The 16,517-nt window shown below is 40.6% G+C and overlaps 1 protein-coding gene across 1 annotated transcript; it reads right to left on the bottom strand.

Moving 5' to 3' along the window:
- Window positions 1–7,096: 7,096 nt before the first annotated feature.
- dpt (dermatopontin) lies at window positions 7,097–15,662 on the bottom strand. The gene is made up of 4 exons (XM_024279038.2): window positions 15,318–15,662; window positions 11,819–11,944; window positions 8,176–8,283; window positions 7,097–8,098 (listed from the first exon to the last, which is right to left on the bottom strand). Exons 1-4 carry the CDS (start codon window positions 15,590–15,592, stop codon window positions 8,032–8,034), a joined length of 576 nt encoding a protein of 191 aa, XP_024134806.1. The 5' UTR covers window positions 15,593–15,662; the 3' UTR covers window positions 7,097–8,031.
- Window positions 15,663–16,517: the final 855 nt, after the last annotated feature.

Genomic DNA, 16,517 nt, shown 5'->3' with positions numbered 1-16,517 from the left:
TTTTTTGATCAGGAGAAAAATGCAACAAAACATATTGAAAACAGGAAAAACCCGATTTTCATCCGAGTGAGTATCTTTTATGGGAAGCCTGATTTAATCAAAGCAACAATTTTCTCCAATTTGTTTTAAACTGTTAAATGCTCCTATTTACAATGTCACTTTTGTGACATTTCTGGACAGCGTCCCTGCATGTGCCTCTAGTTGGCAAACAAAATGCAAGAGCTCGCTAAAATAATCAGGTTATCTGTTCAGGGGAGGGCTGGGTCACAAATGTGTGTGCTCATCCAAAACCAACCCACCACAAGCAAACAGACCATCTAACATGAGCCAAAACAGGTGACAGGTGATTCATTTCCCCATGATTTATTTCACTGTCAAGAAAGAAAGAGATATTTTTATCCAGAACCAGGATTTCTTTAGACCAGCAAGGAGAACGAGACAAGTTGTAGAAAAATACATTTAAAAATCAAATCAATGAAATGTTCATTTAATGTTTGGAGCATGTATTTTCTGCTCCAGAACCCCAGTGCTCTAGCTGGAGGCTGAGACAGACTGGGATAAAAAAGTCACTATAGCTCTTCAGACCGCCTCTTCAAGTCAAAAGTCCCTCAACAGCAGGAGCAGCTGGTCTGACAAAAAATGATCCTCAGTGACACAGTTTTGCAGCTGTTTCTAGAACAGATGGTCAGTATGTTGATCTGCTGGTGTATCAGAGCAGCCCAAGTGTTAAAACTTCACATGTTGAACACATCATATTTATTAACTCATTTTATTCTATACAGGTTACACTACAGGTGACTGCAAATACACTAGGCCTTTGTGGAATATCGTAGAATGGAGCATCTATTTTTATTTTCTTTTTGTGTCGATGTGAGATACAACAGCAGTTAAGTTTGTACCAGAGAAATAACTGTATTGTTATTACAAATGCATAAAAAGACTCCTGTGATGAGTCATCTGTAGGAAGTTCTCATTTCAGAATAATAAGGAGAGAGAATTTCTGATGTTATCTGTTTCTGATTCTGACGCGAAAAACTGCTTTTTTTCTTGCTTTGCTCCAATATACAAAATATTTCTACCGTAGAGCGCTCATAGACATGTTCAGTCAATGAGAACGCTGCTGCACAAAGCAGCTTTTCTCTGTGGGAGTATCCGTTTATAATAGCTTGTTTACTCCGCTTCAGAATCCGCTGGAATTACATGAAATGCGTTAACGGTTGGAAAGTTACGGTAGACAAAAGCATGTAGCCTGAACATTGCTAAAGCTCTGGTTTTAAAGAATATTGAGACTTTTTTTTCTTATTTGTACCACCTGCAGCCACCATCCAACGTGCGTGCGCACAGACGGAAGTAGTTTTACCTGCACACACATACAGCAATGAAACTTTCTGAGTCCATCCATCCATCCATCTTCTTCTGCTCATCCAGGACCGGGTCACGGGGCAGCAATCTAAGCAAAGATGCCCAGACTTCCCTCTCCCCGGCCACTTCCTCCAGCTCCTCTGGGGGGACCCCGAGGCGTTCCCAGTCCAGCTAAGAGACATAGTCTCTCCAGCGTGTCCTGGATCTTCCCCAGGGCCTCCACCCAGTGGGACATACCCGGAACACCTCTCCAGGGAGGCGTCCAGGAGGCATCCGGATCAGATGCCTGAGCCACCTCAACTGACTCCTCTGGATGCGGAGGAGAAGTGGCTCTATTTCGAGCTCCCTCCGGGTGACCGAGCTCCTCACCCTATCTCTAAGGGAGCGCCCAGCCACCCTCTGGAGAAAACTCATTTCAGCCGCTTGTAGTCGGGATCTCATTCTTTCGGTCACGACCCAAAGCTCATGACCATAGGTGAGTACTGGAACAAAGTTTGACTGGTAAATTGAGAGCTTTGATTTCTGGCTCAGCTCTCTTTTCACCACAACAGACCGGCGGACGCCGCTCCAATCCGCCTGTCGATCTCACGCTCCGATCTTCCATCACTCGTGAACAAGACCCCAAGATATTTGAACTATTCTAGAGATAGTCTAGAGATACTTAAACTTTCTGAGTCATAGATTGTTTTTGTTTCTCCTCTCAAAATGGCTGAGTAAACTGGTACAATCAAGAATTTTTTTAAGGTCCCACCATTGAAAGATCGGTTGCACTGAAGTTGGCTCCGCTCCCGTCACAATCAGTTGGCTGATCCTAAAGTGTTGTGTTATGACTCTAAAGTGTTGTGACCCTAAAGTGTTGTGAGTCTAAAGTGTTGTGACCCTAAAGTGTTGTGAGTCTAAAGTGTTGTGAGTCTAAAGTGTTGTGACTCTAAAGTGTTGTGACTTTATGACCCTTCAGGACCACCGTAGAATTTGATCCAGTTTCCTACTGACTCAAACTTTGCAAGAGTTGCAAATTCCCACTTTAACCAATAAAAATACACTTTATTTTGTATGACCATAAAGTCTTGGATTTATACATTTTTAAACATAAAAAGTAATTGAATTAAGACAGTGTTACATTTTTTATAAGTAACAATTTTACCTTATTTAGCTCTCGACAGCAGCACAGATTATTTCCTTTCAAAATAAATCCACCCTGTGTCGAATAAGAATCCTCCTGCTGCAGCAGAATTACTTGAATTTAAAAAATGTAATGGTGTCAAACATAGTATTTTCAATCATTGTAACTTTGATGTGCCTTCATTCTTTTTCTCCTTTTACAAGCAAATATAAACATGACAACCTTAGTGTACAGTCCTGCTTAAAAAAATCTATACGTGTAAATCTGTTAAAAATCTTGACACAAAAGATAAATCTAATTAACTAAAACAAATTAACCAAATGTACAAACCTATTTGCATTTTTTTAAACCCACAATGCAGAGATAAAGGAGCCTCACATGGCTCCAGACCCCTGGATTTCCTCCAAGTCATACGAACAGAGAGGACATTTATTTTATCATAGATTATTTGGGCTCCTGAACAATGTCTTATTTATGTTTATAACAAACAATTTTAGCTCATATTCTCCTTTCCTCTTGTTTTTTTCTGCAATGACTGTAATTTTAACTCTTAATTACATGCTGGATAAGTACAGACTGTTGAAGTGATTCCTGCGCAGAGACTAACAGCTCTGCGGCTCCTCCTGTGAACTTTAATTGCAGCCGGTGGACTGCGTGTTGAAAGTATCATCTTTCACGTAGCTGTGATGAAGACGTGTTGGAGGAATTAGATGATAGAGTTCAGGAGGGGAGTTTTCCCTCACAGGGACAGCAGGTCTCTGAGGGCAGCCGGTCTCTGCGGGCCTGCGGCTCGCCACCGGCCACTGGTTCAAGGCACAGCTGTGTAACACAGTGGAGTTTGGCCTAGTGCCCCCAGACAGCAGCTGCTATAAACAAACAGCGCTGAAAGCTACTGGCTCGGGCCTTGCTCTTTTCAAGACGCTGAAGTGAGCCCGCTGACCTTCAGCCAGCCCTCACCATTCAGTGTGAAGGGAGTTTTGGACGGAGGAGCTGGTAAAACCAGAGCAAGAGGAATGAGAATGGAGACAAAGTGGGCGCCAGGTCTTTTATCTTCCCTCGCAAGTGAGCTGCATGCAGAAGATAGACATGTTTTTTCATTAAAGCTGGCAGACAGATGGGAAAATTGTAGCCCTTCAAGGTTTAAACTATATTTAAAGAAAAATTATGGATTTTGTTTTCCTCATAAAAAATAAAGACATTTTTCATTTCCATTTCAATTCCCTTTTTCCTTCCTCCAAAACAGCAAAAAGTGGACGGCTTTTTTCATTTTTACATGTTATAACTCAAAATAATTGAGTCATAATTCAAAAAACTCAGAGAAATGGATTAAGGAGAAGGATAAAACTAAACCATGAACACTCCCATTGAAACATTGTCATGCCAAATAATAAATAGAGGATGTTTGGGTTAGAAATGTGGGTCTGTAAAGCCTTTAAGCATCCGCTCCATTAGAAATACACAGGAAGATGCTTTTGTAGGACATTGTTTCCATTCGTCCAGATGTTTACACCATGAAATGTTCTTCCCCAAACCATGCAGACTCAGAGTTTTGACCAATTTCACCAAAGTGGCCTGGTGGGGGAGTGTCCGCCCAGACTTCAGGAGACTGTTAAACTATAATTTAACATCCAGCTTTGTAATCTGGGCCTAAAATTAGTTTTATTCACTGAAAAAAACAAAGATACAAAGAAACTAGTCAGATTATGAGCCAGGTCTCACTGCCAAAATTGAATTGAAGTCATTTTGATTCACAGGAATACTAGTCAATTTGTTTTTATGATTCACTTTCTTTTCTTTCCCCAAAAAAACATTTTTGAGGGTAAAATAGAGTTTTTCTCCAGTGCTTAATTTAGTGTTTCCCAGTCCTCATCCTCATATAACACTGTCCTGCACGTTCTCTAGGGGTTTTTATTGACAAGATACGATATGTGTCGCGATACGAGTGTCTTGATACAATATATATCCCAAGACAGTAACAGATAATATATTTTTTTTAATTATGACATAAGAATGATCTAAATATTATTATTATTTTTTGCGAAAGTTACATTGTAATTACATGTTATTTAATGATCATTAAGAACTGGAGCTGTATCTCATAGACAAGTTACTTTTACACAAGCAAATTCATAGTGCTTTTATTTTGGTAATATTTAAGTGGAAAACAAAAGTAAGACTGAATTAGACGTTTCCTTTTAAATAATTAATTGGCAATCTTTTAAATCAAAAAAGTATTGCCAAATAAAGTATTGCAATATTTCACTGAATTGATATTTTCTTACACCACTAACGTTTTCCATGTTGTTCTTCTTGAGAGCACACCTGATTCAGCTCATCGTCAGCCTCTGCACTGACAGTCATTAAAGGCAGGTGTGTTTGAGCAGGATAATATTGAAAAAAAATGCAGGACAGTAGGGAGCAGGGTGGGCACCTCTGCTTTAAGGTGTACAAACATCAGACTTGTAATATTAACATTAGAAATTTCACATTAAAAATTGTTTTTGGTTTAAAAAAAGGGAAATCAATTGACTTAGCGTTTTTGTGAAAATATATTTAACTTCATTTTTTTATCCCAGCCTTAATTATTAAGATATTGAATATTTTGCATCATTTTTTGAAGCTGACATGTTGTTACAGAGAAGTTGATGCAGCAAAGCTCTAATTCAATGCTTAACATACACTGGGTCTTGAGACCTGGAGTTATGACAATGCCAGAAGTTCAAAGCTTTACAACGTCACGTCTTCTTATCTTCAGCCTTCTTCATTTCGGAAATTACAACTGCCACCACGGGATGGGAAGCCATCAGCAGAATGCTGAGACAGAGACACTAAGGCAGCTTTTACATACCAGTGAGCTACTGGTGGCACCAATGAGGTCTATATGAATGAAATGGTTTGGTTTATATCACTAGAGGTAACATGCTAGCTTGTTGCGTACGCAAAGTCTGAAGCCATATTGGAATGGTATAGATGCCTGTTTATTGCTATGTTACTATTACAATTACACAAAAACAGCTGGTAAAACAAGAATGTGACTTTTCACAACTAAATTATTACTGCCAGCTAATAAAGGAGAACTTGTAGAAAACATTTCAGCAAGATCTTAGTGAGTTCACTCTCAATTGTGATTGGCTGATCTTGGTGCCTGTTCAAAGTCAAGGACAGCTTGGCAGGACCACCGATCCTTTCTGTTTTATGGAGGATGACTATGGTAATTGTAAGTGTTAAACCTCAGATCAGAGCAGAAGACCAGGACTTACTCAGTAGGGGTGAGCGAAGAGCCCATCCCCATCCTGCGGTTAGACCGGGAAATGTGGTGCATGAAAGACTGCCTGTCGTTCATTTGTTGCACTTTGTAAAAAAACATTAATACTATAACCTGGGAATGATTTTTCTGATGATCAGAGTTCTTTCCTTTTTAAAATTGGACCAAAATTAGTCCTTTTACTGTGTCTGCTGAGCCATGTCTCATTGTTTTCATACCATTCCAATATGGCGTCGCTCTTTGCGTATTTTGGGGAATAGTAAAAAGCCTGCGTGCCATCTCTAGTGATATAGACCTCATTGGCTGGCACTTGATATGGACGCCCACTGTCCGGAGACATTTACTTATTGTCCATTCAGAGCTGCTGCCGGCTGGCGATCCGCCCTGTGGCTGTCCAGATCCCAGCCAGCAAGGCCAAGTGGGCCCCATGTGGTTTAAAAGTGGCCAGAAAATGTGGACCTTGATTGGGTTTGCCCACATTGGCTTAAATGGGCACTCAGTGGGTAGCTCCCTAGCTCGATACAGTGGCGCTAAAAGGCTCGCTACAGAGAAGCTTGCTAACATGCTACAACGGAGCTAGCTAACTCGCAACAGAGGATCTCACTAACTCGCTTCAGAAGAGCTCACTAGCTCAATACAGAAGAGCTCGCTAACTAGCTACAGAGAAGATTCCTAGCTTGATACAGCTGTGCTCGCTAGTTCGATAAAGCTGAGCTCAATAGCCAACTACAGCGGAGCTTGCTAGCATGCTACAGTGAAGCTTGCTAGCTTGATACAACGGAGCTCGCTAGCTCGATACAGCAGAGCTCGCTAGCACTACACTCTCCACCAGGCAGGTGGCTAGCCAACCCACTGAGTGCCCACTTAAGTCAATGTGGTCAAATATAGGTGGGGTCACCACAGAATCTGTGAACAAACCCAATCAGGGCACACATTATCTGCCCACCTTTAAACCATATGGGGCCAACTTGGCCATTCTGGCTGAGATGTTGCATGATTTCCTCATGGCGTCATCCCCGCCTGTCACTGAACTACCACCGTCTACTACTCTTCGCCAATGGTCCCGCTCACAACTCTGAGGTGAATTTAGAATGAACTACTGCCACTCTACAGAAACTATGTCCTATGTAACAACACGTTTTCTGATTTAGGCTAAAAACTTCATAATCATAATTAAAAGTCCACCTTTAATAGATCAAAAGATGGATGGGGCTTAAAATTAGTTTCTTCTACAATATTTTAAGAGAAAAATTAAAGCTTTTCTGTATGACCTTCATACTACACAGATTGCTTTGCCATATCTATGAAGTGCAAAAACTAAACAAAACACAATGCATGGAGTTTTTATTCACCTTTTCACACCGTTATGTAAGCTTTCGAGTAAATTACATAACTGTCAAACTGTTATTTTAATAAAACAGAGATGGCTTGGCGTCAATAGAAAACAGGTGGGAAAGAGTTTATTGTTTGTGGAGCTCATGCTGCCAGAGACTCAATACTCCCAACTATTTTTCTAAGCAGAATCACTCTGAGAATATTCCACTGCTGTTATGAGTCTGGATGTCACACGACTTCATCTGGGATCAGAGACATCTACGGTTCTTTTGGAGCAGAGCCGGAATCCTGGTGTTTTCCACCACCATGAGCACAGTATCAAATAATTGCTTTTGCAATGCTAAGCACTTTGACATCAGGCCAAAGCCTTCCAGCTGCACACATATCTGCAGGAAAGCTCTACAAAGTGAAGTCCAAATCTCCTGCACACCTGCAGCTCACATTTCCAGTTATCTCTTCATAATATGAAACTTTAGTCATGCTAAGCTAATGAAATGTGTGATTAGAAGCACATTCCTGAAAACAAAGGGTACATAAACATAAAATATCTAAAGCTATGTTCTCACCAGGCATGTGACGTTCTTGAATCAGCCCATGGTGTTCACACTGAACAACCAGGGAGGGGCTTCTTCTTGTTTTGTGTTTCTACTGTTTGCTAGCGCATGTCCTCCACCTATATTTAGAAGAAGCTGACAGAGGCTGACTACCAAATCTGAGTCCCTGATTGGACAAAGTCTGACCTGGTTTAACTTTAACTGTGGATTCACAGTGCTTTGTATGTAGAGCCCGAAAATAGTCGTAGAAACGTATGCATCTACAGGAAATCGTTGACTTTTCATTGGAAGTGGTTGCTTGAACGCACATTGCCGAGGGCGGTGTGAACGTAGCTTTAGTCTCATTTGGTGTCATTATTTTAAAACGAAAGAGCAAAAGATTGTTTAGCAGTTTATAAATTCTCAAATTCACAGTCAAAGTCTGTCATTCTGCAAAGGATGTACTTCCACTGCCGATCTCTGAAACAAAAGAAAAAAAATCAGTTAGAATAGTTTAATTTTACTTAACATTATATGATTGGTTGATTATTACTGACCTCAAGACTCCGCTGAAGGTGGTCTGAGCACCTCGGATGAAGTATCCATAAGTCGGAACAACCAGCTCTGCTTCTTCTTTGTAGTATAATGGAATGTCATTGGTCTTCCTGTGAAAGGAGCAAAGTGATTGGTCATGTTCATAGTCACATGATCAAGCACAGACCGCAAAAAGGATACAATTATAAGAGGCACTTTATTTACTTTAACACTGTATTGATGTGAAGGTTTAAAACACCAAACCTAAACTTTTATATAAAAAAATAAAAATAATAGTTTGTTACGTTGTTTTATTCAAGTTACAGTCAACGTCCTCCATTGTTATTGCAAGACATCGAATAACTCAAACAATAGTTCAGTAAAGAAGAAGTTAGCTTTTGGTAGAATTTTGGTAAAATTTCAGTTCTAAATTCTTTGTCCAAAAATCAACCCATCCTCCAAGTCCTTTGAAGCTTCTTTACCTCCTCACTGCAACACTTTCACCTTTGAGATATTCAACATCTTTTACAGAATTCTTTTTCCTTTATTTACTCTGTTTGTCCTTCAGCTGAGAAAACGGAGAAAGCAATAAGCCTCTTTTATGTTCTGTTTCTACTACAAGAGTAAACCAAATGTATTTTGCTTTTAACCCATTTACACCTCTCGATACAAACATGAATCAAACCATTTCTACTCCAAACCTACCTTGATTTAGCATCTACTTCAAAGCAAAAACATAAGTGATTTTTTTCTTCATAGCTGGAAATAAATTCAGGCATCTAAAAGTATTTACAGGAACTAATTTATTATTATTATTTTAGGTTATGTACTTGACAGAAATGAGAGAGGGAAGCAGATGTTAAGAGAGGAGTTAAGAAAACATGAGTTGGTAAAAATAGAAGATAAAGTGGGAAATCCTTCACCCTGAAGTGAACAGAGACGCTCACTCTCAAGTGGATTTAGTGCATCTCTGCCTCATGTGCACCAGAGTTCAGGTGAGCTATCTATCACACCTGCCCTATGGAGCGGATTTATACAGGGAAATGAACACACCTGCTAATGCAGGTCACCAAGAGTAGACAAGACAAATGTTAATATTCACAGTCACAAAAGCAAAGTAAGACCCTTGTTTTCACTCAATCTACTGTTCACCCGTTTGGTCAACAAGAAAGTTCAGATACATTTTCAAAACTCCACAAGCAAAGAAGGCTAAATGGATAAACAAGTTTTGATAAAACAACACTTAGAAAAATGTGTCATTAACAATGCAGATAAAAAACTGCATCAGTGGAATCTTTCTCTTTTAGGCTCAGAAAGAGATTTACAATTTATACCAAACACACAAAATATTGTGATAATTTCATTCATACTCGCTTTATGCTAATGCTATGTTCACAACAAATATGTTTTTTAATACGCTACACGTGCATTCTTGAACCTGCATTACCAATGTGTTCACATTGAGCAAGCTTTTTCTTCTCTTTCTACTGTTTACTAGCACACGTCCACCACCTACACTTGGAAGAGTCTTAGTGTGAAATGTCAAAGTGGTGCAAATCTTTCAAATCTTGCACCAGGCTTTTTCTCTATTTCGCTATTTAAAAGACTAAGCCAGTGGGGGCCAAACTTTTTGATTCTTTAGGATTCTCAAATTTAGCTGAAGGGCCGGACCAGATATGTGGCGTGTTTTGGTAGTCCACCTCATAAGAGACAGAAATAACATGAAATCTGGATAAAAATTATGCTTTAATTTTAATTGAAAATACATTTTTTAAACAGAACTTTCTGGAGTTTTTTATTTCAAAACGGTGACTTTTGCTCTCATTTTAGTGTCTATTGTACCCATGGTTCAAAGTCCCTCAGGGAAAAATGGTAATTCAGAGAAATTCTGCAATCATATGGTATAGGGGTAATTCTAAAAAATCCCTGTCCTACTCCAAAAACACGCATGAACATAAAAGAAAACAACAAATATTCACACTACAAAAATGCAGAATTACTTTCCACAAATTCAACAAAGGTATTTGTAGTGCACCAAAACATTCATAAAGGTGATCAATTAAATGTATTCCCATGTAGTGGGCCAGATTAAATAGTTCAATGCGCTGGATATGGCCCCCGGGCCGTAGTTTGGAGAGAGTGTACCTGCAGGCACGGAGACCCAACGATGTTCTCAATACCTCATTCTCAGGACCCAGGCTTTTTTGAGACAGCGCCTCCTACAGGGTGGAGTTTGTTTTGTTAATTTCTGTATGTAGACTTTACGAGGCACATCGCAAGCATGAGTAGTCAGAGTAAAAAAAGTAGCATTTATTGTAGAAAAAATCGATAAACGGCACCCAGCAGCAAGGAGGCGCTGTCTCAAAAAATAGTCCTGAAATCGTCCTGAGGGTGCTGTTAGTCCTCCAGCCAGTAGAGACGGCGTCTCAAAAAGCCAGGGTCCTGAGAATGGGGTCTTGAGAGCGTCGTTGGGTCTCCGGGCCTGCAGACTCATATTACTGAGTTTGGCCACCCCTGTCTTAGGCTGTGTCCAAATTCCTTAACAACTCGCTGTTTAGTGCATTTGCCATTTTGTAGTGCTGTCTACAATTCCACAATTCCAATCGAGTGCCCCAGAAATTTCGCAGAAGTCTGCAAAAAACAGTGTGCATTGATGTTCACTACATTGGCGAATATAGACCACAATGCGTTTCAACACTTTTTGTGAAAAAATGTGTTTAAATGTAATTTTTTAACAAACCATAAACATTATTATCACCAGAACACAGTAGGGTCAAAAATAGACGTAAAACGCTCGCATTGATTTGATTTTCACTTGGTGAAATGGTGATGTCATGCTTTCCATTTAAATAATAAAGTAAATAGTAGTAAGCATGGTGTCCGAAATACTTTTAAAATCCAGGGCACTAGATCGTCTGGCACTATGCAGTTTTTTAGAAGTTTGGGATTGGGATATTCATTTATTCATCTTCTTGTCTGTTTCTTCCCTTTCGGGGTCGCGGGGGTGCCAGAGCCTATCCCGGCTACTAATGGGCGAAGGCGGGGTCCACCCTGGACAGGTCCCCAGTCTGTCTCAGGGCCTCAATCACACACACATACACTCACACATCCACACCTAGGGGCAATTTAGAGTCACCAATCAACCTATGAAGCATGTTTTTGGACGGTGGGAGGAAGCCCTGGGATTGGGATATTAGGATGGGAATTCGGACATAGTGTCGGCCCTAGTGTCATATAATCTCGGCTCCAGTTTTCAATTTCTCCTCCATGATCAATTTTCAAATATTTGGCACTTCCATGAAATAAAAGTGGCATTATCCATGTGTCACTACCAGATCCGAGTCCCTAACTGGTCAAAGTTTGACCTTTTTTAACTTGTAAAAGGGGTTTTGTATGTAGTCGGAAAATGGTCATAAAAACATGTACAGCTACGCATGAGCGTGAGAGTTTTGAATGCGAAAGCCCAAAACTCGCATTTACATTGACTTTTTTGTTGAAAGTGGCTGCTTGAACCCACATTCCTGAGCCTGACCTGAAAATAGCTTTTTCTTTCTGTCTTTGCGGTTCAGTTTTTTAGTTTGGATTTTCAGTTTTAAACTCAACATCAAAGTTGATTCAGACAACAGACTTCTCTTTTCATACTCGGGTAGGACCGTGAGAACGTACATGCAGGAGTAGGGGCAGCGGCGTTTGTAGTAGCAGCAGTAGAACTGCCACTCACGGTCCAGAACAGACTCAAAGTACTTGCTTTGAACACCAGCCACCAGGCCGTTCCGGGTGCATGTGGAGGTCCTGGAAAGACATGAGACAAAAATGAGGTGGGCACAGTTCAGCTGCTTTATTAGAAAACGCAGCATTTTCGTAAGGAATCCCCTTGAAACAAGTGAAATAAGCAACTCTGTTAGGGGGTTTGTTTGCTGGGCAGTGGTGCGGTTTGTGTTCAGCTCAGACTGATTGATGTCAGATCCAAGCAGCAGGAAAAGATTCATAGATGTTTGCCATGGTAACACCAATAATGTCTTGTTTCCTGCAGGGCAAAATACCAAGCCTTCAAATTCAAACAAAAACTTACATGGGGGGCAGGCACCACAGGGCTGGAGAGAGGTCATGGTGTTCCTGCCCCACAAGTGGCCTCAATCCAGATAAATCTGAACAACAAAAAAACTCTCCTTTTTCTTTGCTATTATTATCTCATCAATTAATAATCTGTGTGACAATTAGATTAAGTAAGTAAATCTTATACACCGTTTAAAAGTGATAGTAGCTCCAAGATTCTTAAGTAAAGAATTCCAGAGCATTTTTCTTTTAACTGCAGTGAGATGATCTTTAAGAGCTGCTTGAGTTGGACAAAGCTGGGTTCATCTGAGGTCTTGGCGTTCCTGTGAGCTGAAGCACACATGGCTTTTGTGGACTGGGATGGTGATTTATACCATGGAACTGCACGGTGTTCTTCTGAATGTAAAAACGTTCCGAAAAGAAATAAAAAAAACACCTGAAGATGTGGAAGATTCAAAGTCTTGGAAATAAATTCACACCCGTCTTTTAGTCTGACCATACAACTTGCAGTATCTATGGAGGATGGGTATACAGACTCAGGACAAGCATAAAATCATCATAACTAATGGTTTGTTCCTCTTTGTATATCTCTTAACCTCTTAAGACCCAAGCTAATATTTGAGCTCTACACATGTCGTCACAGGATTCCAGTTAACAGAATGAATTACCCAGCATGTGATGTCCATTCCTAATGAACTACTCCCATTCTACAGAAACTAGTATGTCCTAGAAAATGCCTTTTTTTATGTTGGCTAAAAACCAAATAACGATAATTAAAAGAGTACTGGGAACACTTAATAGGTCAAAGGATGATCAGAGTGGGTCTCTAAAGCCTCGTTTCCACTAAGCAGTCCGGTACAGTCCAGTTCAATCCGATATTTTGAGTGTTTCCATTGTGAAATGGATCCAATAAACAGTTCCGACCCGATTTATTGTAGGTCCATAGAAAAACAAAACGGGACATTTGGGACGGAGTAGCCAACCGTTGATTGGCAGAAAGTGATGATGATATTAGAATGCACCAGTAAAGCACTAAGCTAGTGATTTACGGCGGAAGTCTTCTTAGCCTCAATCTTCTTTCAAACAACATTAAATTCCTGTTATACACGATGTACAAAAAGTAAATCAAGAAAAAGACGAGCTGCTGGATGACCTCTATTGTTGTTGCTTTTCTAGTTGGCGCTTTACAATGACGCGTTAGCGTGAGCGGTGAGGTGAGAGCTCATTCTGTATTACATCGTCGCCAAGGCTGGCAAGGAACGTTTGCAGTTCCACCAGACCAGGTCTTGACGTTGTTTGCAGTCATTTTCAATGTTGACTTGTGACCAAAGAGTAAAATGGAAACCACAAAAACTTGAATGGTTTCAAAAGTTGGAAAAGTTAGCTTAAAGTCCCCCTCCGTTGAAAATCATGTTTTTTGAGTTTTTAACATGTATATGTGTCATTTTTTTCTGAAAGAGAACAAATGTAATAAGAAATCATTTTGTTTTTGCATTTCCGAGTATTTCTCCATTTAAATCAAACTGTCTTGGACAGACTCTGAATGAATGATCTTCTTTCCATCAACAGCTCTGCTGCACATGCACTAAACCCTCATCTGTTCCTAGTGTCTAGTTCAGGTTCTGGAGAAGAGAAGATGGTATCTTCACATTGACTGCAGTCAAATGAGCCGCCGTTCACATTTCTGTGGTCAAATCAGCATCACTGGATTTTTGGTGTGAGTTTCATCCAATACTTACGGTAGCAGGACTGAGAACGCTGGAAAATCTCCACCAGACTCCACGGAGCTTCTTGATGTGACCACGGAAATGTGAACGGCGGCTCATTTGACCGCAGTTGGAAAGGATTGTAAATCAATGAAAGAGCATTTTGATGTTAGCTTTGATTATTTTATCAAGAACTCTGAGAAACCAATGATTGAATGTATTGATCACAGCAACGTTGTGGTATAGTGTCCGCCCTGAGATTGGAAGGTCGTAGGGTCCAAAGGTACGAAAGACTAAAAATGGGACCCAGTGCCTCCCTGCTTGACACTCAGCATTAAGGGTTAGACTGGGGGGTTAAAACACCAAATGATTCCCGAGCGCGGCTGTGACTGCAGCTCACCGCTCCCCCAGGGGATGGGTCAAATGCAGAGAGCAAATTTCACACACCTTGGTGCATGACAAATAGTGGGACTTAAACTTTGTGCCAATCAAAGGGTGGGTACAGTGGCTCCGCCCCAACTCTTTCACTCCACTTGTCAATGGACCTACAACCAGTGGGGTTCCCCAAGAGGTATGGGTCAGTACTGTTTAATGAAAACCCTCAATATACAGGACTAGACCATACTATACCACTCCTATTGTTGTATGTGCTTTTGCAGTATCAAGTAAAGCATCTTCCTGCATGTTTCATTGAACAGCTTTAGACAATGCATGCAGCTGAACCTGCTTTGACCTGGTTAGACCTATGGTTTGCTGGAGTCTCTCCCATCTGTCTGGGAAATGAACACAGGCAAACCACCACAACGTCCCAGGAGAAGAATGTAGAAACTCAAATTAACCCATCAAACATTGAGGACTGTGGGAGGAAGCAGGAGAGAAAACCCCATGGATTCACACAAACAGCATGTCAACTCCACACGGAGAAACCTCCAGTCCCAAAAATATAAACCAAGATCCTCTAGCTGCATCACCACCCAAAATTCAGCTGTCAAAATTTGTCATTTTCAAAATGTCTTACTTTAGAAAACGGCGCTAACGTTTACTGTTCCAAATTGTGGCCAGAAATATCCTGCAGACTTTGGAGGAAACAAGACTTCAGATGGCCCAATTAGTTTAAGGTGCAGACTAGCACTGAATGACACATCAGCATGTGATGATGAATCTGCAGCACAAAGAAACTCAAAGATGCAGAGAGAATACAAATCTTCACCTAAAAATAACTGTTTTATCTTGTGATCCAGATGCTTGAAATGTTCTCTAAATTCACCCATTTCTTTTGCTGACTGGCACTTTTTTTAGCTGCATCATTTTTTTCTGACACATCCCAGCTCACAGGTGAGGATATGGAAAAAACGAGTTAAAGGAGCTATTTCAAGCATATAAAACATCTGTTCAAGACTCACCACTCCAGCCCAGCGCGATTGATGTCGTCCCACCAGCAGTCACTGGGCTCGCCCAGTCCCTCAGGTGTGGGCTGGCATTCGAAGGACCACAAGCGGTCAGAGCCCTCCGTCTCACTGAAGTAGCTCCTGATGGCAACCAGAGCTTCTCCGTGTGCACACTGGAAGTTGAACCCCTGTCGATAGGCGTTCACCCACTCCATGTCGTAGTGGTCCTGAGACTGGGGGGCCACTGTGGCCAGCAAAGACAGCACCAATGCCAACAGAGCAGGAGTCATGGTGAAGAGTTGGGACGGTCTGCTGCTCTCCCTCCCAGCTGCCTCAGCTTCAACTCCTCTGAGCTTTTGTTTTCCAGATGTTTGGTATCTAGCAGGGATCTGTAATTTTCTGGATGCAACACAAATCCAAAAGTGGTTCTGTCTTCACAATTTAAGGTAGACTCTGAGACAGAGCGCTAACAGAGACGTTATGATGTTATGGGTTGTACCTTAAAAGAAATCGCGTTAAGGAGGAATTGTGATCTTGATTTTTATGTTATACACTCACATTAACCGTCAAAGTTACTTTATTTAAAGGAGAATCTAATATTTAATTTTTAACAGCAGATTTTCTTTGCAAAAATTGGATTTTTCTGAATAAAAATTTAGACTCAATAAAAGTTTTATTCTCCTCAAATTGTCATTTAAAAAGACTAGAATCAAGATGTACAATCACTGTATCCTCATATTTACCTTGTGACTCAAAGCCTGTCAAACAGGAAAGTATGAGCTTCAGCTGTAAGGCACGGCAGGGGGAGAATCATGGTTTGCTTTTACTTTAGTTTAGGTAAATGTTTCCTTCATTCATGCTTGTCTATTGGTGTCAGTGCAGCATCGAATGAGAAAATACCAGAGTAGGGAAGACTACATTTGTATTGGAAAGTGAAACTTTAGCTTAGCTTAAAAACTAGGAATTGGTGCTTCACAAATAATGAAGTGAAAATAAGTTGTAACAGACTAACATGATTGGCTTGAAAGACTTTCTGTTTCTCCTCAAGCTTTTTCCCCTCAGTGTCTTAACACGATTGAGTGGAATCAGTCATTTTATTTGAAGATGAGTTATTTTCAGTTCAAAACACATAGTGACCTCTGCTTGCCTGGCGTCTGAACTCATGCTTTGTGATCTTCCCTGTCTAAATATAAAGAGCGGCACAAGTCCCAACAG

Source organism: Oryzias melastigma, linkage group LG9 (assembly GCF_002922805.2).
Source record: "Oryzias melastigma strain HK-1 linkage group LG9, ASM292280v2, whole genome shotgun sequence".
Classification (NCBI taxonomy): domain Eukaryota; kingdom Metazoa; phylum Chordata; class Actinopteri; order Beloniformes; family Adrianichthyidae; genus Oryzias; species Oryzias melastigma.
This window is presented reverse-complemented; position numbering and strand designations above follow the sequence as displayed.

What these genes read in the sequence shown, in the direction of transcription:
- dpt (XM_024279038.2), bottom strand. Translation starts at nt 15,592, where the DNA reads ATGACTCCTGCTCTGTTGGCATTGGTGCTGTCTTTGCTGGCCACAGTG. An exon ending in AATCGCGCTGGGCTGGAGTG is followed by an intron (nt 11,945 to 15,317) that starts GTGAGTCTTGAA and finishes ATGTCTTTCCAG; the next exon opens with GACCTCCACATGCACCCGGA. An exon ending in CGCTGCCCCTACTCCTGCAT is followed by an intron (nt 8,284 to 11,818) that starts GTACGTTCTCAC and finishes CTCCTTTCACAG; the next exon opens with GAAGACCAATGACATTCCAT.